Source organism: Rhinatrema bivittatum, chromosome 11, assembly GCF_901001135.1.
Source record: "Rhinatrema bivittatum chromosome 11, aRhiBiv1.1, whole genome shotgun sequence".
Classification (NCBI taxonomy): domain Eukaryota; kingdom Metazoa; phylum Chordata; class Amphibia; order Gymnophiona; family Rhinatrematidae; genus Rhinatrema; species Rhinatrema bivittatum.
The window spans coordinates 4,353,270-4,377,121 of record NC_042625.1 but is presented as its reverse complement, the minus strand read 5'-3'; the positions used below and the strand labels follow the sequence as shown (position 1 = coordinate 4,377,121).

The 23,852-nt window shown below is 44.6% G+C and overlaps 1 protein-coding gene across 2 annotated transcripts in view; it reads right to left on the bottom strand.

Moving 5' to 3' along the window:
* Positions 1-23,852, bottom strand: part of B4GALT7 (beta-1,4-galactosyltransferase 7) — a 59,598-nt gene that overhangs the window by 5,831 nt on the left and 29,915 nt on the right. The window contains exons 3-4 of one of the 2 annotated variants that reach the window (XM_029619665.1): positions 13,967-14,192; positions 13,670-13,753 (exon numbers count right to left, since the gene is read on the bottom strand). In XM_029619665.1, the coding sequence (XP_029475525.1) occupies positions 13,670-13,753; positions 13,967-14,192 (310 nt within the window). The remainder of the gene's footprint in view (positions 1-13,669; positions 13,754-13,966; positions 14,193-23,852) is intronic. The other variant, XM_029619666.1, reaches the window with a different exon arrangement.

Below are 23,852 nucleotides of genomic sequence, written 5' to 3'. Positions count from 1 at the left end.
TACTGGAAGTTAAATGACTCCCTATTAGCTGACAAAGCTTTTATAGAACAACTGGAGGAGGAGATTAAGGAATACATAGCCTTTAATGACAATGGGACAACGAACTCTATTGTAGTTTGGGACTGCTTAAAAGCAGTTCTTCAAGGGAAACTAATTTCTAGGGCGTCCTATCATAGGAAGATGAGGGATCAAGAACGTTCTCATTTAGTGGTACAAATAAGATACCTGGAAAAAACCCATAAATCTTTGGGACTCTCTCATATTTATAAACAACTGCCGAAATAAATTAGCAGAACTGGAGGCAGATACATCAGCCCACCAACTCCAATTGGCCCAACACACTTTCTTTGAGGGAGGCAATAATGCTGGGAAATTATTAGCCAGCACTCTAAATAAAACAGGCACAAACAACTCTGGTCAAAATAAAGGACCAACAAGGGAACATTTTGACTGATAATAAATCCATTCGGGAATGATTCTTGCATTCTATTCCAATCTGTATAGTCAGGCAACAGAGATATCTCTTGGAGATATAGACACATATCTCACTGATATACCTCTTGCCACTATATCGGATGTACATCGGGCTCAAATGGACAAAGAAATTACAGATATAGAAATATTATGTGCAATATCTCTTAAACCAGGCAAATCATGGGGTTAGAATGCTTTACACCTCAGTTTTATCAAACATTTGCTTCCCAAATTACTCCCATACTAGGCAAATTTTTTAATTCACTGCACTTGGGCTCATCATTGCCTCCCTTCTCAAATACAGCAGGCATAACGGTTTTGGCTAAACCGGGGAGAGACCCTACTTTATGCGGTTCATACCGCCCAATATCCTTACTTAATATAGACCTAAAGCTGCTAGCAAAAATATTAGCGGCTAGGCTGAATGGCTTTATAGCGCAGACTGTCCACCCAGACCAAGCGGGATTTGTCCTGGGGCGCAGGGCAGCGGACGTCTGCAAGATTACAAATATAATTTGGTAGGTTAAGCAAAATAATACACCGGCCCTAGCATTATCGGTAGACGCTGAGAATGCGTTCGACCTTGTGCATTGGTCCTTCTTGTTCAAAACGCTGGAAAGAATGAACTTCGGTTCTTTTTTCTTCAATGGCTTGAATAGCTATACCATTCGCCCTTAGCCTGCATTAAAGTAAATGGGGGTTACTCTGCTAGATTCAACGTGGGTAGGGGTACGAGGAAGGGTTGCCCTATGTCTCCTCTATTATTCGCACTGGGGTAGATTTCATAAACTTGCGCAAATACGTACTTTTGTTCGCGCACCAGGCGCGAACAAGAGTACACGGGATTTCAATAGATACGCGCATATCCATTAAAATCCGGGGTCGGTGCGCGCGAAGGCTGCCCAAAATTGGCAGCCTGCGCGCACCGAGCCGCACAGCCTGCCTCAGAGGGAACTTTCCTTCCACCTCCCACCACCTTCCCCTACCTAACCCCCCCCACCTCTGTTGCGAAAGTTACGCCTGCTCAAGACAGGCGTAACTTTGCGCACCCCAGGCCGGCTGCTGTGCACCATGTTCCGGTCCGGGGGCTGGTCTGGAGGCCGCGGCCACGCCCCCGGAACAAAACCTCGTCCGCGGTGCCGCCCCGGATGACGCGCCGGCCGTATCACTTCCCCCCGTCACGCCCCCCCCCCCCAGGAAAGCCCCGGGACTTACGAGCGTCCCAGGGCTTTGTGCGCGCCAGAAGCCTATGCAACATAGGCTCGACGCACACAGGGGGTGTTTGGGCCAGGTTTTCGGGGGGTACGCGCCCAGTTTGTATAGAGCCCTTCACTGTGCACATTAGAGAAAACCCTAAGATGCGGGGGATTTCATTGGGAGGCTTCTCTATGAAGCTTTCACTCTTTGCAGATGATGTACTTTTCACGTGTTGGAGCCCAATGTCTCCCTTCCAGCAATGGTTCAGGAGATGGAGTGTTTTGGTCGGCTGTCCAGCTTTCAGATAAATTGGGAAAAGTCTGAGATCCTGAATATTAACCTCACAACTGGGGAAGAGAGGGACCTCAGGGGCAGATTTCTCTTTAAATGGGTGCATCACAAAATAAAATATTTAGGGGTCTATATTAGTGCCACTAATGATATGTTTAGTTTGAATTTTACCCCTTTATGGTCTAAAATTTGTATTGATCTAGAAGAATGGAACAGTTACCATATTTCTTGGGTGGGCCATAAAGCGGCAGTTAAGATGAGTATTTTACCAAAACTCCTTTACTTATTCCAAACACTTCCGTTGACGGTTCCAGACTCCCTTTTGAAAGCCTGGCAAAATAGGTTAATGAACCTTATATGGGTGGGTAAAAGACCTAAGGGGGGTTCTTTTCCAAACTAAATCACAGGGCGATCTTATCTTCCTAATTTAAAATGGTACCACATGGCAGCACACTTTTGTGCCACAGTGGACTGGCACTGCCATAGCAAGCCAAAACCATGGGTATTGTTTACTCAGGAAATTCTGGGCTCTATTCCCAATCACTATACTACTATGGCAACTCCGGAAGGAATGGTCATTGCTGTCCAGGTTGTCTCCCTCTCTATCTGTTTCATTAGTCATTTGGCAAAAACAGAGACAGCCCTTGGCAGGGACTAGAGATTATCATTACAGTACCTCCTTATACTGCAAACACTCATTTGGGCCCGGTTTAACCAACCCGGCCTTTTCTGTATGACGTAAGCAAGATGGGAACATGTCTGGGGGCTTATCGGGTCTTATTACTTTCCATGACTTGCAATCAAGTTACCTAGCAGTGCAATCTTCTCTTATCTTCAATTATGAAATTTTGTATTGCACTCACAGGTGGGGGTTCATCTGCAACAGGGTGTTTCTTATTTTGAATCCCTATGCAGAAACGCAGACTGGGTTAGGGGATTGCTGTCTAAAATCTATACTACTTTGAATAAAGAACCCGGAGGAAAACCTTCATATATTAAAGCTTGGGAATCAGATTTACAGATTTTCCGTTACACTGGAAGGGGGCTGATCTCCGCGGCCCTTATGGAAAATGAATACAAGGTTTTGTATCATTGGTACATGACCCCACTTTGATTATTTATGAGATCCTTCACACGCTCCAACAAGCGCTGGCGGGGATGTTCTCTCAGTGGCTCTTACCTTCATATGTGGTAGGAGTGTCCACTTATTAAACCTTTTGGGAGGCAACCATTAAATGGCTGGAGGAGATGTTCCAGCCATAGTGCTTCCACCCCATGCTCTCTTGAACATCCCCCCTTGCACAGGTTGCTATGCACGAGGGACAACTAGCTGAATATATATTCCTTGCTTCCAGATGTAAAATTGCAAAACAGTGGAGGTCCACGAAGGTACCTAGTGTCACACAGGTACAGTACAGAGTGCAAAGAATTTATGTTCTTACTAAGATCGCCGCACATAAAACTAAAACGATGACTAATTTTGAAAGAGTCTGGATGGCAAATAAAGCATGGTAGAGTAGTGCCCTGCCTGACACATAATACACTCGTGTTCTATGCACGGACAAGGTTTCAATGAGCACAAGTGCCCAGTCAGAATTCTTTGTGTCTCGCTCTAGAGAGTGAGGGGGGGGGGGGAGTTTTCATTCTACCAGTTATAACATGTTTTGTTGTATTGAAGTCCATGTACCTTTAACATAAAATGATCAAACATTTTACTATTTTATTATGTGTTTTGAAAGAAATGTATAAATGAGTGATGCAGGCTCATCTTGGTATTAATAGGGAAAAGTGATGCATCTTGGTATTAATAGGGAAAAGTGATGCAGGCTCATCTTGGTATTAATAGGGAAAACCTTCTAAGACTCAATTTTTTTTTTCTGTACTCGCATTATGTCACTGCTTATCTTATGGTACATGCTTGAGATATGCTTAATAAAATTTTAATTACAAAAAAAAACTGAAACCTTTTTATCTGACAGACAGCTTGATACAGCAAGGACGCGTTAGAAAGAGTGCGGCAGTGCCGGGCGCACCCTCGTTTGCCCCACGCACTGTTCTGATCACATACCGCTCGATACTCTATTTAAATTGCTTGCAAATGCAAGCCGCGTCTGCGAAGCGTTAGGCCCGCGCAACCCATTTTACTGTATAGGCGCTTAATACAGCGCCTATACAGTATTCTGGGTGCGCTGGTGCCTGTCATTTCAAATGACAGGCACCAGGAACTGGATTTCAACTTTAATCCATGAAAACCTAAAAACCGAAAATCCCCCTCCTCCCGAAGCGGCTCGACATGTGCCAACTTACCTTTTGTTGCTTTTCAGCCCCTTCCCTTCTCTGCCGTCCTCCGGAGGGGGCAGCCGGCAGCAAAAGCAGCTCGCAGCGGTCCCCCCCCCCCCGCGAGGGTCCCGGTTCTCCTGGCTTGGCCAAATTGTGAAGTCAGGCGAGAGCCCACTGTTCTGTGCTTTTCAGCCCCTTCCCTTCTCTGCCGCCCTCCGGAGGGGGCAGCCGGCGGCGAAAGCATGTGACGTCACGCGCGCCCGTCTATGTGCTTTCATTGGCTGGAGCGCCCAAATTGACGGGCGCTCAGGCCAATGAAAGTACGCTTCGCTCCGCTCGCGCCGTGACTGGAGAGGGCACAGAACAGTGGGCTCTCACCTGACTTCACAATGAGGGCTGAGCCAGGAGAACCGGGATCTGCGCGGGCGGGAACGCTGCAAGCCGCTTTCGCCACCGGCTGCCCCCTCCGGAGGGCGGCAGAGAAGGGAAGGGGCTGAAAAGCACAGAACAGTGGGCTCTCACCTGACTTCACAATGAGGGCCGAGTCAGGAGAACCGGGACCCGCGCGGGGGGGACCGCTGCGAGCCGCTTTCGCTGCCGGCTGCCCCCTCCGGAGGACGGCAGAGAAGGGAAGGAGTTGAAAGCAACAAAAAGTAATGTCGAGTCACTTCGGGAGGAGGGGATTTTAGGTTTTTAGAGGTTTCCTTTTGGAGGAAAGTTTGCCGTCTACCCTTACCTCTGTCTCTAACGCAGGGGTAAGGGTAGGCGGTAAGGTAGCAGGTTAAATGCGCGGCAAAACGGCAGGGTAAAATAGCGATAGTCGGGGCGCGCGTTACTGTATGGGAGGGAATAGCGAATTCGCTCGTTTACATTTAATATACATGCCGCGTGCGGAAGGGGTTACCCGGTGATTTAAAGAGGCGGTAAGAGTAGGTTAAAGGGGATTGTGTATCGCAGGAAGGGCTAACGCGGCCGGAAAGTGAGTAGAAAGCGAATTAGGAGCGGGGTAACCGCGGCCCCACTTTACTGTATCGATCTGAATATGAGATAGGACAACTTTGAAGCAGTATCAGAATCGGAGAATTCATAGCTTCAGCAATCTTGGTTCTTGCACCAGTCCTCTCAATCCTTGTTCCACTGCTTTCATGAAATTATTGGAAACAGATATAGCCCATTTCATTACCAGCTTTCTTAACGTGGCCCTTTTTACTGGCTATTTTCCTGCAAGTTTAAAAAGAGCATCCATTCATCCAATCTTTAAAAAAATCCACTGCTGACCCAATATTACTGACAACGTATCGCCCATCTCATCCCTATCAAGATTTTAAACAATATACTACACAGCTGACAATTTTTCTTGATTCATATTCAACTTCTATCAGTTTGGATTTCAAAAGACTGCAATGTTCCTCCTCTCTAGTTTTGATACCATCCGACATGATGTGATAAGGGTATTTCTTTTGCACTTATTCTTCTGGATAGTTCTTCTGCCTTCGACACCACTGATCACACTCATTCTGGATCTGGGGGTATCTCAGATACAGCCCTCTTGACTGACTTCACACAAGGTTTTATGGGTACTGATGTTTCTTCTTGGATCACATTTCCTTCTGGTCTTGCCCAAGACTCAGCACCGTCGTCTGTTCTTTTTAATATTTACCAATTCCCATCTGCCCACTAGCCTTGAGGTATGCTATAAGTTGCATGCAGGTGACATACAATTTTTCTTCCCTCTTAAGTCATCCTGGGCATTAAAAGAAATGTTAATTTCATTATATCTTTCTTCAATTCATAACTGGTTAAAACAAACTTGCACTAAATGTTAATAAAACAGAAATCATTATTCTCTCACGTTTTCCTGTCACAAACATTGCTGAGAAAAGATTGTTCAAAGGCCAATACTGATACCTTTTGCTACGATCCATCCCTTTCCATGCATGCACACACACAAAAAAAAAAAAATCACTCACTCTATCTTCATTTTTCAAACTTCGGTTACCTCAAACCTTTGCTAGATTTTTGCACAGTATTCTCTTTTCTGGGTGAGACTACTGTAATTATCTTTTCCTTGGTCTTTCCTCATATGCCACCTGCCGATTACAAAATACAGAATTCTGCAGCTCGCCTCTTAATTAATAAATCTCTAAGTAAGCACGTCACCCCAGTCTTGCAATCGCTTCACTGGCTTCCTATCATCATGTTCAATACAAATTAGCAAAACAATGCAGGAGCGAGAAACTGCACTTCAAGCATTCAGCAACAACAAATCGGGAAATGCAGTACAGTTTAATGAGTCCCAAAACAACATAAGAGTAGTTGTAAAATTACCTTTTTATTGGCGGCAACTCCATTACTTTGAAAAGGCACAGTTTTAGACAGGGTCCCCCGAAAACTGTGCCGCCAATAAAAAGCAAAATTGCTTACCTTGTAATAGGTGTTATCCCAGGACAACAGGATGTAGTCCTCACATATGGGAGATGTCGCTGATGGAGCCCTAGTGCGGGAAAACTTTCTGTCAAAGTTTCTAGAAACTTTTGACTGGCCCTGTGAGGCCACTGAGCATGCCCAACATGCCATGATATTCTCTGCCACAGGGGTCTCTCTTCAATCTCGCATGTAGCAATAAGCTTTAGCAAAAATAAAATAATAAAAGGTTAACGTTCCCAACGCCGCGGGGTGGCGGGTGGGTTCTGTGAGGACTACATCCTGATGTCCTGGGATAACACCTATTACAAGGTAAGCAATTTTGCTTTATCCCAGGACAAGCAGGATGCTAGTCCTCATATATGGGTGATTAGCAAGCTAGAGGCTGAGTCATTTTGTAGTGAAGCAACATTGCATCATTGTTGATGAAAATGAGTCAGCCGAAGAACACAGCAGGTTGGGTGTAGGAGGAGTTGGGATTAAACTAGAAACAAGTTCTTTAAGACAGATTGTCCATAGGCTGAATCTTGTCGTCCTTGCTTGTCCAAACAGTAATGAGCTGCAAAGGTGTGAAGAGAAGTCCATGTTGCTGCTTTACATATGTCAAGGATTGGCACTGAAAGATAGTATGCTACCGAGGTTGACATTGCTTTTACTGAGTGTGCCTTTACTCGCCCTTGGAGAGGAAGGCCTGCTTTTTCATAGCAAAACTGTATGCAATCTGCTAACCAGTTGGATAGAGTATGTTTACCCACTGCTTTACCTGGTTTGTTTGGATCATAGGAAACAAATAGTTGAGTAGATTTTCTGTGGGCTGCAGTGCGGTTTATGTAAAATGCTAGCGCACGCTTACAGTCCAAGGTGTGTAAGGCTGTTTCTCCTTGATGGGAATGAGGCCTTGGAAAGAATGTGTGTAAAACTATGGATTGGTTCAAGTGGAATTCCGTAACTATTTTGGGCAGGAATTTTGGATGTGTACGGAGAACCACTCTGTCATGTAGGAATTTTGTGTAGGGTGCGTATGTTACAAGTGCTTGTAACTCACTAACCCTCCTAGCTGATATAATGGCTACGAGGAAGATAGTCTTCCATGTGAGAAATTTAAGATCACAGGAATCTATGGGTTCGAAAGGAGAACGCATGAGTCTTGTTAAAACCAGATTCAGGTCCCATTCTGTGACTGGAGGCCGAATTGGTGGTTTAAGTTGAGTTAAACCTCTCATGAATCTACTGACGAGAGGTTGTGAGGATATAGGTGCATCTCCCAGTTTGTTATGGTAAGCTGAGATTGCACTTAAATGAAGTCTGGAGACCAGATTCTGAAAGATGGTATAAGTAGTCTAGTAGAGAAGTAGTGGGGCAGGTGAAAGGATCAATACTCTTTTGGTTGCACCACAAAGTAAACCTTTTCCATTTCGAAGAATAGTTCTTTCGTGTTGAAGGTTTACGTGAAGCTATAAGCACTTGAGATACATTGGTTGAAAGACTGAGTGGTTGTAAGATCAAGCTTTCAACATCCATGCTGTCAGGGATAGGGACTGAAGGTTGGGATGGCGCAACCGACCGTGATCCTGAGTTATGAGAGTGGGAGCTACTCCTAGACTAATTGGATCCCTGACTGAGAGGTCTAAAAGTGTGGGAAACCATACTTGTCGAGGCCAATAGGGGGCTATGAGTATCATGGACCCCTTGTCCTGTTGTAGCTTCACTAGAGTTTTGGTTATGAGCGGTATTGGGGGATATGCGTATAGTAGGCCTGAGTTCCAAGGGCAAGCAAAGGCGTCCTTGGCTGGTTGATTCTTCTGTTTGTGTAGAAAACAGAAGTTTTGTACTTTGTGATTCAGATGTGACGCAAAGAGGTCTATTATTGGTTGTCCCCATCATTTAAATATCCTGGTCGCTACTGAGGGATCCAGGGATCATTCGTGTGGTTGGAAATGACGACTGAGTCGGTCCGCTAGTACATTGTGAGTGCCTGCCAGATAAGTGGCCCGGAGAAACATTGAATGGTTCAGGGCCCAGGCCCAAATCTGCGCAGCTTCTTGACAAAGGAGATACGAGCCCGTACCTCCCTGTTTGTTGATGTACCACATGGCAACTGTGTTGTCCGTTTGAATGAGAACAGCCTTGTGTGAAAGGCAGTCCTTGAACGCATGCAGCTCATAACATATAGCTCGAAGCTCTAGGAAATTGATTTGAAATGTTGCTTCGATTTGTGTCCAAGTCCCTTGAGTTTGGAGAGTGTCTATGTGCGCTCCCCAACCCAAGGTGGATGCATCGGTAGTTAACGTTATCTCTGGGACTGGTTGTTGGAAAGGTTGGCCCTTGCGCAAATTGTCCTTGTTCACCCACCAGAGTAGAGAGGAACGTAGCTGGTGGGTTACTTGAATTGGAGAATGTAGTGGGGTTGAATGGGTTGGATCCATTGAGACCGTAAAGTCCATTGAGTTACTCTCATGGCTAGCTTTGTCATAGGGGTGACATGAACTGTGGAGGCCATGTGGCCTAATAAGGTTAGGAACTGATGAGCTGTTGCCTGTTTCTTTGATCGAATTGAGTTTGCCAACTGGAAAGTGTCTCTGCCCGATCTTCGGGTAGAAAGGCCTTTGAGAGGATGGTGTTCAATTCTGCCCCTATGAATTGAAGTAGGTGCGATGGAGTGAGATGGGACTTTTGATAATTGATGAGAAAGCCCATGGAGTGAAGTAGAGTGATCGTTCGGTTCAGAGAAGTCAGAGTTCCTTGTAGAGATTGACTTCTGATGAGCCAGTCATATAGATATGGAAAAACATGGATACTTTCTTTGTGTAAGTGTCCTGCAATTACTGCCAGACATTTTGTTAATACCCTGGGAGCTGAGGCAAGTCCGAATGGCAGTACTCTGTATTGGAAATGTTGATGACCTACCATGAAGCGGAGGTACTTGCGATGAGGAGGGAATATTGGAATGTGAGCATAAGCATCTTGAAGGTCCAGAGAACAAAGCCAATCTCCTGTTTGAAGAAGTGAAAGCATGGTGCCTAGAGAAACCATCCTGAACTTTTCCTTTTTTAGAAATTTGTTGAGATTTCTGAGATCTAGGATGGGACGCAGGCCTCCGGTTTTCTTTGGAATGAGGAAATAACGGGAATAGAATCCTCTGCCCTGCTGAGTCCGGGGCAGTGGCTCTACAGCCCTGGCTCTCAGAAGGGTGGATAATTCTTTTTGTAGATGAATGAGTTGAGATTCCTGATGTGGAAAGGGGCTCGGTGGAGATTCTTTTGGAATTGATAGGAAATTTAGCTTGTACCCCCGAGAAACTATAGAGAGTACCCATTGGTCTAAGGTTATTTTTAGCCAATGGGTGTGAAAGTGTGATACTCTTCCTCCCATTGGGAGATTTGGTCGAGGGTTTGAGGGATGGATCTGTTCTCTGGCCTTTATTTCAAAAGCCCGCCGCTGGGCCTGTCTGTGGAGGAGGCTGTGTGCGGGTTGTTCTAGGCTGTTGTGGCCTAGTGGACCTAGCCCTAGAAGTTTGAGGATAGTATCTCCTAGGCCTGTAATAAGGACGCCTGGATTCTCTCTTAGGTAGTCACCGAGGAGGTTGCGTAGATGTATCTTATTTATTTTATTTATTTAATTCTTTTTAATATACAGATGCTCAAGACCATGTCTTATCGTACCGGTTTACATCAAAACAAGGGGAGAAACCATAACTTATGAAAATGAAAGTTACAATGAACAGGGAGCATAATTCAGGACAATTGAGAGTAGAAAGGAATTAGATTAAGAGAACACTTTTTTAGGAGATGTGCAACAGACAACTATAAACAATTATTATACAAGACATTGCTAGTTGGGGAGATCTTGTGGCATCTGAGACAATTGATGCAATGTCTCTGTGTGGTCCTTCAGTTGTTGTACGGCCTCTTGGAATTTTTCCCCAAATAAATTGTCTCCTAGACATGGTAAGTCGACTAGCTTTTCCTGGACCTCAGGCCTGAGGTCTTCAGCCATGCATATCTGAGAGTAGTGATTCCAGCAGCTGCTGTTCTGGAAGCCGTGTCAAAGTTGTCATACGCCGCCCTCACTTCATGTTTCCCGGCTTCTAGGCCTTTGTTGATTATGGCCTGTGCTATTTCCTGAAATTGTGTTGGTAAAGAATTGGTACGTTCTTCCATCTGTTTCCAGAGATTTCTCTGGTACTGTGTCATGTACAGTTGGTATGCAGAGAGTCTAGAATTCAGGATTGCACTTTTGTTAAATTTTCCTTCCAAGGGAATCAAGGAAGTGGTGATCTTTCCCAGGTGGAGTTGAGGAGTGTTGGCGGATACGCTTAGATCTTTTTTGAGCAGATTCCACTACCACAGATTGATGTGGTAGTTGTGCCTTTTGGTATCCTGGTGCTGTCTGTACCAAGTATGTGGAATCCACACGTTTGTTTACTGCGGAGACAGTACATGGGTGTTCCCAAATCCGGTGTTGCAGATCCAAGAGGACATCATGTATTGGGATTGCCAATACTTGTTTAGGTGGATCAACAAACTGCAGGACTTCTAGAGTGTGTTGTCTAGTATCCTGCTCTGCTGAAGGTTTGAAGGGAATGGTGTATGCCATGTCCTGTATAAAGGTGGAAAATGATAGATCTTCCGGTGGGGACTTCTTTCTTGGTTCTGGCGGTGAAGTCTGACATGAAGTCCTCCGAAGATGTGTCTGTACCGTGATCATCTATATAGGGAGATTTAGGGGAGGATATGGGTGGTTGCTGGAGACATGATGGTCCTGGTAATGGGTCATCGAAGGGCGATGAAGAAAACTCTTCTGTTGATTTTTTTGGCAGGGTATCGATGACACTCTGGTATCTCTGTAAGAGACGTTGGAAAAAAGCCAGATCCTGAGGTTCAGGTTCTTCTGTCTGCGGTTGTGTCGATGGAACTGTAGGTGGCATCGACGCAGGTGTTGTTGAAATTGGTCGCCTCGGAGTCGAAGCAGTCGATGGCGGTAACATAGAAATCGGCATCGGAAGACGTCGATGGCAGCTGTGCGTAAATTGAGGTAGATGCCGTGATGATTCTCGGTGCCGTCATCAATTCCCCGGCTGTCTTCGGTGTCGACAGACACCGGTGGTACCACCGGCATCGCAGATTTGCCGGCATCGATGCTGTGAGCATCGGCAGCGACAGGCCCATCGGAATCCATTGGTCCTTCAAAGCCTGTGATACCGCTTGTCTGATGAGAACAGACAATTCCGGCATTACAACTGATGGTACCAGAGCAGTTGTAAGCGGTGGCGGAGGCTGAGGTATGAGGTCCTGCACAGAGCCCTGTGGAGGATCAGGCATAGATGGTTGCAGAGGAAGAGGCCCAGGCGTCGACAGGACTGATTTTCCTGCGTCCTCGGCCGCTTCGCCATCGATTCTTCCTGGGAACCGGAATCGGATATCGAATGGTCATCGATGTTGATGTCTATGTTTTGATTTATGTGGATCAGTGGATTTTGTCGATGACGATGAAGGGGACGAGCAATCTCCCGACGGTCCCGGGCAAGGTTTTTTAAGCAGGAGGCGTTTAGTCGCTCCAGCCGGAGACGACTTCGATGACGTCGAAGGAGATGGGATAAGCTGGAGACGGAACAAATGTTCCATTTTTTCTAGTCTCGCTTTGCGGCCTTTCGGCGTCATCTCAGCGCATTGCGGGCAATTATTTACCTCATGCTTTTCTCCCAGGCACATTACGCACTCGATGTGTGGGTTGGTGATCGACATTTTTCTGGCGCATACCGGGCATTTATTAAAACCGGTAGCCATGTCGGGTCGACAGCCGTCGATGAACGATGTAAATTCGTAAGAAGAAAAAATTTTTACTCTAAGAGTAAAAATTATGAGATGTAGGTACTCACCGGCTGGTGAAGAAAAAACCTCCAGAGACTTGTGATAGAGAATATCAAATAATTCTGACTTTTCTGTCAAAAAGTGTTGTTGAGAAAGTCTCAATGGCTCCTGTTCCGCAATGCTTATAGCAGCGTGGAAAAACGAAGACTGTGGCAGAGAATATCATGGCATGCTGGGCATGCTCAGTGGCCTCATAGGGCCAGTCAAAAGTTTCTAGAAACTTTGACAGAAAGTTTTCCCGCACTAGAGCTCTGTCAGTGACGTCACCCATATGAGAGGACTAGCATCCTGCTTGTCCTGCGATAAAGTTAATTTTACAACTACTCTTATGTTGTTTTGGGACTCAAACTCTACTGCATTTCCCGATTTGTTGTTGCTCAATACAAATTAGCAGTCATAATCCATACTTTGTTAAATAATGATTCCTCCTTTTGGATCACTGCTGCGTTGAAATTGTACTCCCTCTCTTATCTTTTGAGATCATCAAACCAAGACTTGCTGGACGTTCCCTCATTGAAGTTGGGCTCATCTTGATGAGACCCAAATGTACCCCTTCTCAATGGATGGAGCCCTGCACTGAAACTTTGTGCCCTCAGAGATAAGGACAATTTCAAATGTGAAATTCTTCCGGAAATCCCTTAAGACATTTGTTTCAGAAGGCAGTTTGTCCAGATGGTTGATTTCTCCCTTGATGTTCCCTGCAGGTTACTAGGATTTGTATGTTTATTTTATTACTGTATTTTGTTTTTATTATGGATTTTTTTTGTACCCCATCCTGAACTTTGGAAGGGCAGATAAGAAATATTTTTAAATAAATAAAAATAGCTGGTGGGGGAGCTAATAGTGATGTTACAGAATAGTAGGGCCAGGATATCTGGTAGGGAGTGATAAAATTTACAGTGTAACAGGGCTGTGGGCACTACAGCAAAGCAAGAAGTAGCTGTGGTGGAGGCATAAGGGACTGAGTTATATAAGAGCAAAATCCAGGTTAGCCAGCTGTAGAGGGTAAAAGAGGGAGAGGTACAGAATTACATGGCCAGAAGTATTCCGTGGGGTCTACAGCAAGGCAGTAAATCTCTTGTGCAACTAAGAGCAGTGAGAAGGGATGATCAGGCTGGGGATGCAATTATTACCTCCAGGCCGGCACCTTTAATCCTGCGGTAAAATTCATCGTCCTCCCGACCCCATCCCCAAAAACGATTGGACATTCCATTACACTGCAAGCAGAAGAGAGGCAGCATTCTAGCAAGCAAACTAAAGTAACCTTTCCTCCCACCTCCCCCTCCCAAACCATCATCTATCCCCATAGCTCACTATTCACCCCCCTACACAGGTTGCATTACATCCCAGCCTCAATGCCTCAGCTCCTCCTGCATAGCCATGTAACATTCTTTAGACATTGGTGACACAGATGGTGCCAGACATCTCACCATTTCATAGTGTTGTTTGGTGAGCAGCAGTATTCCTCCCACATAGGTTTTGTAATGATACAGAGGGTGGAGCTCCGGTGAGGCCACATGGTAAGGGCCACTAGCTGGATACCCATAATCCAAGTCCTGATTGAGGGGCAGCAGGTCCACGTCATGCATCACGATGTAATCTGTGTCATTACCACTCTCCTTGAAGCCAGCATTAATCAGTGAGGCCCTGTTAAATCTAACAAGCAGACAATATGAACACCAGGACTAAAGAGAACGTATATTTCTTTGGTACCTGACTCTAAAAGAGTCACTAAGAGCCAGAGAAAGAAAAATCTTTGGCCAAAGCGCTTGGATAACATGTTTAACAAGCAGAATATTAAGAATAATAATCAAATGAAATGAACACATATATTACTACTACTTCAACACTTCTATAGTGCTACTCAGGGTACTCAGTGCTACACAAAAATCATATGACCCTGTCCTGGAAAGCTGATGCTTCAATAAAGTGGTTCTATAAGGTGCCACCCGCCTCCTGTCATATAATGCTATTAACCCTCTCTCCACACCCTGCCTGATCCAATGCCTTCTCTTTCTTCTGTACACATTTTACCCATTTCCTGTAATCACTTTATGCATCTGACAAAGTGGACTCTGTCCTCAAAAGCACACCCCTCAGAGTAGTTAGTCTATAAGATGCCACCCACCTCGTCATTTTTGCTACACCAGACGGGCCGATACAGTAAAAATCACGGGAGAGCAGGCGAGCGCTCTCCCGGCATGCGCACAGGCCACTCTCCTGAGCGCACAATACAGTTAAGTTAATTTATTTAAATTAGGGCCGGCGGTAAAAATGGGTGCTAGGGACACTAGTGCGTAACTAGTGCCTCTTTTCAGACAGGAGCGGCAGCTGTCAGCGGGTTTGACAGCCGACGCTCAATTTTGCTGGCGTCGGTTCTCGAGCCCGCTGACAGCCATGGGTTTGGAAACTGGACACCGGCAAAATTGAGTGTCCGGTTTTCAACCCGTGAGCCGTGGGCCTATTTCAAATTATTTTTTTTTTTAACTTTTGGGACCTCTGACAGTTGTTACTGCTTTTCTGTGCACTTTCCCGGTGCCGGCAGAAATTAGCACCTACCTTTGGGTAGGTGCTAATTTCTGAAAGCAAAATGTGTGGCTTGGCTGCACATTTTGCTTTCTGAATCACGCATTTGCATGTTGATGGCATGTTGATGGCACTATTAGGTTCGGGGGGTTGGACATGCGTTTTGGACGCTCTATTACACCTTACTGAATAAGGGGTAAAGCTAGAGCGTCCAAAACACGCGTCCAATCACGGGTTAACAGTGCGCTCCGCTGTATCGTCCCTTCTCAGTAGAGCTTACAAGACAAACATACAGTTAATTAATGAGCTTGTAAGCAGGACAATCGGAGGTTAAGATTTAAAAGCAGTCTGAAAAAGGTGCATTTGCAGATGTAATTTAAATAAGGCAAGAGAGGGAGCATGACGCACCAGCTCATTAAGTCTATTCCAAGCACAGGGCGCAACTGGGTGGAAATCATGGTCAGGAATTGGCAGTAAAGAAAAAAAGCATGGGTAAGAGTGACTTGACTAATTAGCAGAGTGCATGAGGAGGGGTGTAGAGAGAGATAAGAGGAGAGGTAGTGAGATGCTGCAGAATGAAGGCTCTTGTAGGTGAGAAAGTGGAACTTGAACTGTATGCGGGAATGGATAGGGGAGCCAATATATGACTTGAAGAGAGAAGTTATATGGGTGTAGTGACTTTGGTGAAAGATAAGTTATGCAGCTGAATTTAGGACATTGCAGTGGAGAGAGAGGGATCACTGGGAGGCCTGAGAAGAGCAGGTTGCAGGTGATGAGAGAGTGGATAAGGGTTCTGGTAGTGTGTTCAAAAAGGAAGGGATGGATTTTGATGAAGTTTCAAAGAAAGAAACGACACTTCAGCAGCATTTTGGATATGTGTAGAGAAAGAGAGAGAGGAGACAAAGGGGACTTGGAGGTTACAGGCTAAGGAGACTGGGAGGATTAGACTTTTTCACAGAAATAGAGAAAGGAGGGAGGGGAGGTGGGCTTGGATGGAAAGATAGGAGCTCTCTCTTGGCAATGTTGAGTTTAAAGTGGTTGTGGTGGGCCATCCAGGCAGCAATGTCAAACAAGCAGGCTGAGATCTGGGATTGGAGGGAGCATAGCCAGTCCCCTTTTTGCAGGAGGGGAATCAGGGTGCCCACGGAAACCATTTTGAATTTTTCTCTTTTTAGAAACCAGCCTAGGATGGGACAGAGCCCCCCACTATTCTCTTTGGAATCAGGAAGTACCAGAAGTAGAATCCCAGTCCCCTTTGCCTTGGTGGGACAGGTTTGAATACTCTGGCCATTAAGAGGGTGGAGAGCTCCCTTAACAGTACCTCCTGATGCACTAGCGGCTCCCAAACAGGCAAGGAGGAGAATTTGGCAAGACACCCGATGATTTAATTGGTACCCTTGACAGATGAAGGTCAGAGCCCACTGGTCCGAGGTTATATTGAGCCACCAATTTGCCAAGAACTGTAGGAGGATCCAGTGTCTCGGGTACAGGTAGCTGGCTTATGCTTCGTACCCCATCCCGGGATTTGGCTGGGGTGCTGGTTGGGGCTTGGGAGCTTGCTGCTGCCTGGGACGGCCGCAGGAGCTCATCCTTTGTGCGAATGGCTGGAGGATAGTATGTCTTCTGGCAATAGAAAGACCTCCTCTGACCCTGTCTCACAGATCTCCTGGCTGAGGACGGCAGGTCCAAAGTGCTGGCAGAGAGATGCTGGAGGGTCTCATTGTGATTCTGCAACTGGGCCACTGCGTCCCTCACCTTGTCTCCAAAGAGATTCTCTCCAGTACATGGCAGGTCAGTGAGTCTTTCCTGTTCCTCTGGTCGGAGATCTGAGGTCCACAGCCATGCCATTGTGCGGACGCTGATTTCTGCTGCAGAGACTTGCTGCCATTTTGAAAACAGGTTAGGTGGAACACACCTTGTGTTTTCCACACTCCAGGGTCTGATGTACCAGTGACAGAAAGATGTCTTGCTGCTGTTGAGGCAGCCGCTCGGTTGCCTCCTGCACTTGCTTCCAGAGGTTGCGAGAGTACTGGCTCATGTGGAGCTGGTAGGATGCAATGCGGGCAGGCAATAAGCATTGTCCCCTGAAAGACCGTCCTCCCAAGAGTGTCCAGCACCCTGTGATCCTTCCCTAGGGGGCACCGAGGAATGGGTCCGAGAGCATCTGGCCTTCTTGAGAGAGGATTCAACCACTCCCAATTGGTATGCCAGCTGATGATTTTCGAATCCGGTAGTCTATTGAATGAGGTAAACCCCCGTTACAGAAAGAACCGTGAGGGGGGTGCTCCCAAATTGTCAACAGCAATTCCTTAAAGATCTCATGCACCGGGACCACCATAATTTCTTTAGGAGCCTCCACAAACTGGAGAATTTCCAGCATCTTGTGTCTGGCGTCCTCAGTCTTCAACTGAAATGGGATGGCTTCAGCCATCACCAGTACAAAACCTGCGAAGGTCAGGTCCTCAGGAGATGGTTCTGAGGGGATATCCTCAGAGACCTCTGAGGAGGATTCTGCAGTGTCCTCCCCCCCCACAGGAGTCATTCAGGGCCTCATCCTCATTTAAATCTAATTAAAAGAAACTATCTATTCTATTTTTTTAACACTATCTAACTAATGCAAATAAATGAATAATTATAATCCCTCTAACTAAACCCTTAACCAGACAGTCTTAAAAAAATATATTCAAATAGATGAAAGGGTTCTTTATGCATCAGCATAGTATACAGATACTAAGCCTCTTTGGAAAGCAAAAATGAAAAGGCTTAATTATAGGCACTTAGGCAAATAAATATAGCAATTTATTTCTTTTTATTTGTGCCTCAGCTTTCACAATATTTCTTAAAGCTTAAGAAATACCTTTTAAAATAAATATAGAATCCTCAGACTCCTAAATGATTCCTTTACTTTCAGACAGTTACAGTAACTTAACAGAGGTCCTGCTTTCCTAGCAGCCAGGGTTAAGCTCAACCTGCTTCAGAGAGGATATTAATTAGCCCACTGTTAGTTCAAAACCAACAAACTTCTTACAAAAGTTTCTTAGGGCTAAAGAAATTCCTTTTAAATCAATATAGGATCCTTAGATTCCTAAATGATTCCTTTTAAATTCAGACAGTAACAACATCTTAACAGTTGTCTGGCTTCCTAGCAGCCAGGGTTAAGTTCAACCAGTTCAGATAGGAGGTTTGTTACAATAACTAACAAAACTTCAACAAAATTATTTTCCTTTTCTTTTAAGAGTCCCTATCACAATCACAAGCTAGAGCCAAACTCCCGCGGGGCTCTCTAAGTTAACTAAGACTCTCATTCATACACTCACCCCCTTACACTCTCAGACTGTCATAAAAAACTCAAAAAAATGCCTTTGAGAGAGAGGATCTTCTTATACACAACCTTCCTCTCTCAAGGCTGCCCACCCACTCCCTGTGTAACTGTCCCACTTGGAATGCTGACAGCAGCCGTCCCAAGCTCAGTGACCCTGTGACAGCCACATCCAGACAGAACCTTCATTCAGACACACCTAAACTTGCCCTTTTTATTCCCCCTTACCTTTTTTAGAACTTTCTTTTTTTTTTTTTTTTTTTAATTTATTTTCCCTCTACACCAATTTCCCAGCCTGAGATCCAGGGAATTACATTTTTTTTTTTAATTTTAACCCTTATGGGTTACACAAGTAGTACAATAGGGGATTAATACATTGCAGGAAGGGAAATGCCGTATAATATTGTAAAGGACATATACTTTATACATTGTAAATTTGACAATTACAACCCTTGGGAGAGTGTCCAAAAGCTTGGGCACAGGCTAAGTTTGGTCCGTGTCTGGGTAGGCCATTTTAAAGAGCCAGGTCTTAATTCCTTTTTTAAATTTGCGCAGACATGGCTCTAAGCGGAGTTCGGTGGGCAAGGTGTTCCATAGGGAGGGGTCAACGATAGAGAGGGCTCTTTCTCTGGTGAAGGTATGTTGTGCAGTTTTGAGTGTGGGGGTGAAGAGGGTCCCTGCAAGGTTGGATCTGGAGGGACGACTGGAGGAGCGGAAGCGTGGTGCATCCTCAAGCCAGGAGTGACTGTGGTTGTACAATGAATTATGGAGGATGGTGAGGGTTTTGTATCTTATGCAGGAGGAAATGGGTAACCAATAAAGGTCCTTTAGGGTGGGGGTGATGTGGTCAGCTTTGCAGGTATTTGTAAGAATCCTAGCCATGGCATTCTGCAAGATTTGCAGGGGTTTGATCGTAGAGTAGGGGAGGCCTAGTAATAATGAGTTGCAATAATCCATTTTCGATAATAAAGCCGTCTGTAGGACTGTACGGAAGTCTTGAGTATGTAGTAGTGGTTTAAGTTTAAGGATATGGAGTTTATGGATACTGATATGGAGTTTATGGATACTGATTCAAACAATGTAGTGGAGGAAAGGAGACAAAACAGTGGAGAGAATGCAAGGGTCAACACTGGAAATTCCTGAAGGTGTTGCTGGTGACTGAATGAGGCTGTGGGGGTGGATGATTTAGTGTGAAAGCTATTTGATAGGAAAAACTGAGTTGGAGAAATCAGATGGCAGTTGGAGGAAAGGCTAGGTCAAGGAAGGCTATGATTTTGAGCAAGGGCAGTAAAGAAGAGCTGGAGATCAAATGAGGAGATTAAGGAAAGGAGTTTTGAGGTATAAGAGTTAGAGGGATTATCAGCACAGAGGTTAAAGTCACCAAAGACAGGGGAAAGGGAAGATGGGTCATGAAAAAAGGAAAGCCAGAAATCAAAGTCTGTGAGAAACTAGGAGGGGAATTTATAATGGGGGGAGGGGTCAATAAATGATCACTACCTAGAGAAGACATGGGATGAATAGGCAGATGGAATGGACTTCAAACAAAGAACCCACAAGGCAATTACGCTCAATGGACAAATGCACGCTGGAAATACCATCAGTAAAACCAGCACACTTGGAATTGACACAAACGTGTTTTTTCAGTTGCCGGTCCGACCCTCTGGAACGCTATTCCAGAGGAAATTCGCTTACTGGCAAATATTAAAGAATTAAAAAAGGCTTTAAAAACATATCTTTTTACCATAGCTTATATCATCACTTAACAAATCTCTATCATGTGTTAATAGCCTCGATAGCAATATTACCAAATTGACTGCTCTATGTTTTTTAGTGTTCTTGAAGTGTAATATTGTATGCTTTTTAGTGCTTTTGACGTGTAATTTTAATGATTTATATTGTTCACTTTTAATTATGTATGTTTTTGTAAACCGCTTAGCCGGTCAGGTCTCTGCCCAATTTTGCAGTATATAAATCTTTTAAATTAAAAAAAAAAAAAAAAAGAACAGTATTGAAATAGCAAAGAGGAAGAAACCTACTGAAGGGAGAGCAGCAGTTCACCACCACCATCATCATGGCCTACTGTGTAAAATGTGTGGGAGAAAAGATAACGTCCGTGACAGAGCTGCAACTGAAACAGAATCCTCAGGGGAAGCCAAGTCTCAATCAAGGCAATGAGATGGAAGAGTAAGAAAATCACGAATATAGCAAACTTGTATGAAACAAAGTGAACATTCCATAGGAAGCACAAGAAAGGAAGAGAAGAGGGAGGGAAAAGGGGAACAGTAATATGACTGCAGGGGGGGGGTAATGGTTTGATAGAGCAGATATTGATACTGGGGTGGTTGCAGCCTATTTGCATACTTATCCCAGCTGCCTCAATTGTCAACTCCGTAAGTCACTACAACCCACCCCACACTCCTGAAGCAGCCAGCCAGGTATTGGGGACATTGCAGGCCTCTCTATTTCTTATGGTTCACTATATTTTCTCTTCCTGATGCTAATCCTCCTCATTATTATTCCATGTTGCAAACCACTACTAACCCAAATTTCCCTTCCCTTCTATACAATCTTTATCTCACCTGCCATACTGTCATCTGCACCATCCACTGATCTTGAATTTCAAAGTTTTCTTCCTCTTTTCCAGCTATCTAAATCAGTGACAGTGACAAGGATGAGACAGCATCTCATCCTTGTCACTGTCGTCACATCTCTACCTCTCATCTACATATTCTCCTGCTTCGCCTCCTACTCTCAGCCAAGGATATCAATCCCAATGCTGGCCCTCCAAAGCAACTTTCAACCCATCAGTTGGTAGGTTAGTTTATTTGATGATTCACATCACATAATTCATATCAATGCAATATATATATATATATATACACATATATAAACAAAATAAAATAAAAACAATAAAGCACAAAAAGTGACAGCAAAATTAAAATAAAACAGCCCAATTATAAAAAAGAAAAATAACCAATGCAAGGCAAAGCATTCATCTTACAGTATAAAAAACTTCAACTTAAACAGTAAAACCAGCAATAGATAAACAGTATAAAATTTATGAGTCAAATGAAGACCTTAGAAAACAACCAAGTCTTGAAATATTTCCTAAATTTCAAATCTTCATGCTTTAAACGCAAAAGCAGAGGTCTTTTTATTTATTTAATTTATATGCCGCCTAAACCAAGGTCCTAGGTGGTTTACAAGCCAAAATACATAATAAAAACACTCAAACCAAAAACATAGAAATTGTAACAAAGGACCCAAGCCCTGGATTACTACTGCATGGCCAACCTATAGCGGATCAGAATGCTAGTCTAAAGAAAAATGCTTTGGCCATTCTTTTAAATGTCTTATGACAGTCCATCAGCCACAATTCCTGAAGCAAGGTATTCCAGAGGTGTGGCATGCTATATTGTGGGAACATCTAACAAGCCCATATGAACATAGGACTCTGCCAGGATTGTAAAGAGTTCTAGAGTGAGGAAGCAAGAAACGTAAAAGCCATTTCTCGAGTATGCTCCAAGATAACTCCTCTAGTGGACAGGAGTCTTAAAAGTTCTAAATGAGAAGAGGTCACGTGATGAGGTAGTGGTAGGAGGCAGCCTGATTGACTAGCTCCTGCCTTCCCGAACAGAATTTTGTATTTTAGACCCTCAATAAGGCCCAAGGTTCAATAATGGCAGATAAAGGTATTAAGAAATCAATCCTGATTGGGGGGGGGGGGGGGGGGGGGGGGGGGTAATCAAGCCTCCCAATCGACTCAATCTAACCAGAAAACTCCAACTGATAAGGCACAGGTAGGGAATGATATGGAGGTGGAGGAGGTGGCCCACTTTGTGCAAGAACTATCCAGTGACATGGTGGCAATGATGAAGTCTGTAATGCAGCAGCTGGCTGATAGGATTCACTCCACTCTGGTCACGAAGCTGGAGACAATGGTGGATAGAGTGAGGCAATTATTTTCCACTGTTGGAGCGATGACAGCTCAAGCAGACAACATGGCCAAATGTGTTGAAGATATGGACCTCTCCCTTACATCCACCATGCGGTGGCTTGAACCATAAATGCACTGCAGAAAAATTGGACAAGATGGAAAATCATAATCACCACAATAAATTATGATTAGTGGGGATGCCGGAGAGGCTGAGGGCAGTGATCCTATTGAATTTCTGGCCACGTGGCTCACAACAGCACTGAATATAACATGCAAAAATAGGTGGCTAAAAGATGATCACACGCCCAAGGCCTTGGTGCCTCCTTCCGCCGAAAATGGCAGGCCCCAAGCAAAAGTCCTGTGTCTTCACCATTATGCTGATAAGAGCTGGATTATAGAAGCCAGCCAGCAACTGAAAATTACTTATCAAGGGAGAAGTGTGTAGTTTTTTTCAGGTCTTCTCAACTGAAATTCAGAAACAGAGGCAGAGTTTTATGGTGATCAAGAGGGAGCTTCAGCAGAGGGGTTTGCCCTACTGTACCCTGCGTGATTGCAGATCATGCATGATGGTATTACCTCGACCTTTACGGACATGAAGTCAGCAAAGAATTTCCTGTAGCAGAGGGAGGTCCAAAATGGAGGAGATGCCTGAGCTAGGGCTCTGTATCCTTTGCACCAGTTTTATAATAGTGCAGAGAATATTACAGGCCTGAGACATAGGGGTCTAATAAAAGTGTGATATGTAGAGACAACACAAGGGGGAAGAGGAAGCGTGGGCTGGATTTGTTTAGATTTATTAACTTGGTTATAGAGTTTAGTAGAGTCTTGAGGGAGGGAGGTTCTACTGCTATTATCTTTTTTTCTTTACAGTTATACTATTGCAGCTAGGTGCACGGCAACTCACCTTCATGAACATCACTTTTACTTCGAGATTGAGCAGAAGATGTCGACATTTAGTTGCATTCCTATGCGGGGGTCGAAGATGCAAATGGAGGTTGCATTCACATGACAAGTGATAGCGTCGCTGTGATTTTAACTTCCGCATGGATGGCATTTCTAAGAGTGAGATGAACAGGGGTTTTGGGGGCTTCAGGAGATATGAATTGTTTACATTTTTCTGTATGTCAGTGTTAATGGGTCTCTAGGATTCTTTCACTCAAGCACACTGATAGCTCAGTTGAGGGAGAGGGTGGGGATTAGCGATTCGGGTTTGGCGGACTCAATGCTTGTTGGGGTGATCAAGGCTTCCTGCTATCCCCAGTGTTTGCAAGGGATCAAGGGTTTGTTTCAAGAATGGTTCGGTTGGGTGGGGGGGAGGGAGGGAAATGGAGTTTAAAGTTTAAATTGAGAGGGCCGCAACACTGCAGGAGACAGAAGCATGCAATTTCTAAAATGAACAATGACTAGTAAGATGGTTAATATTTTATCCCTGAACATCAGGGGGCTTGGGACACCGATGAATAGGCACAAAATACTCAATTTCCTAAAATCTAAAGATACAATGGTGACATTTCTGCAGGAAACCCATCTATCA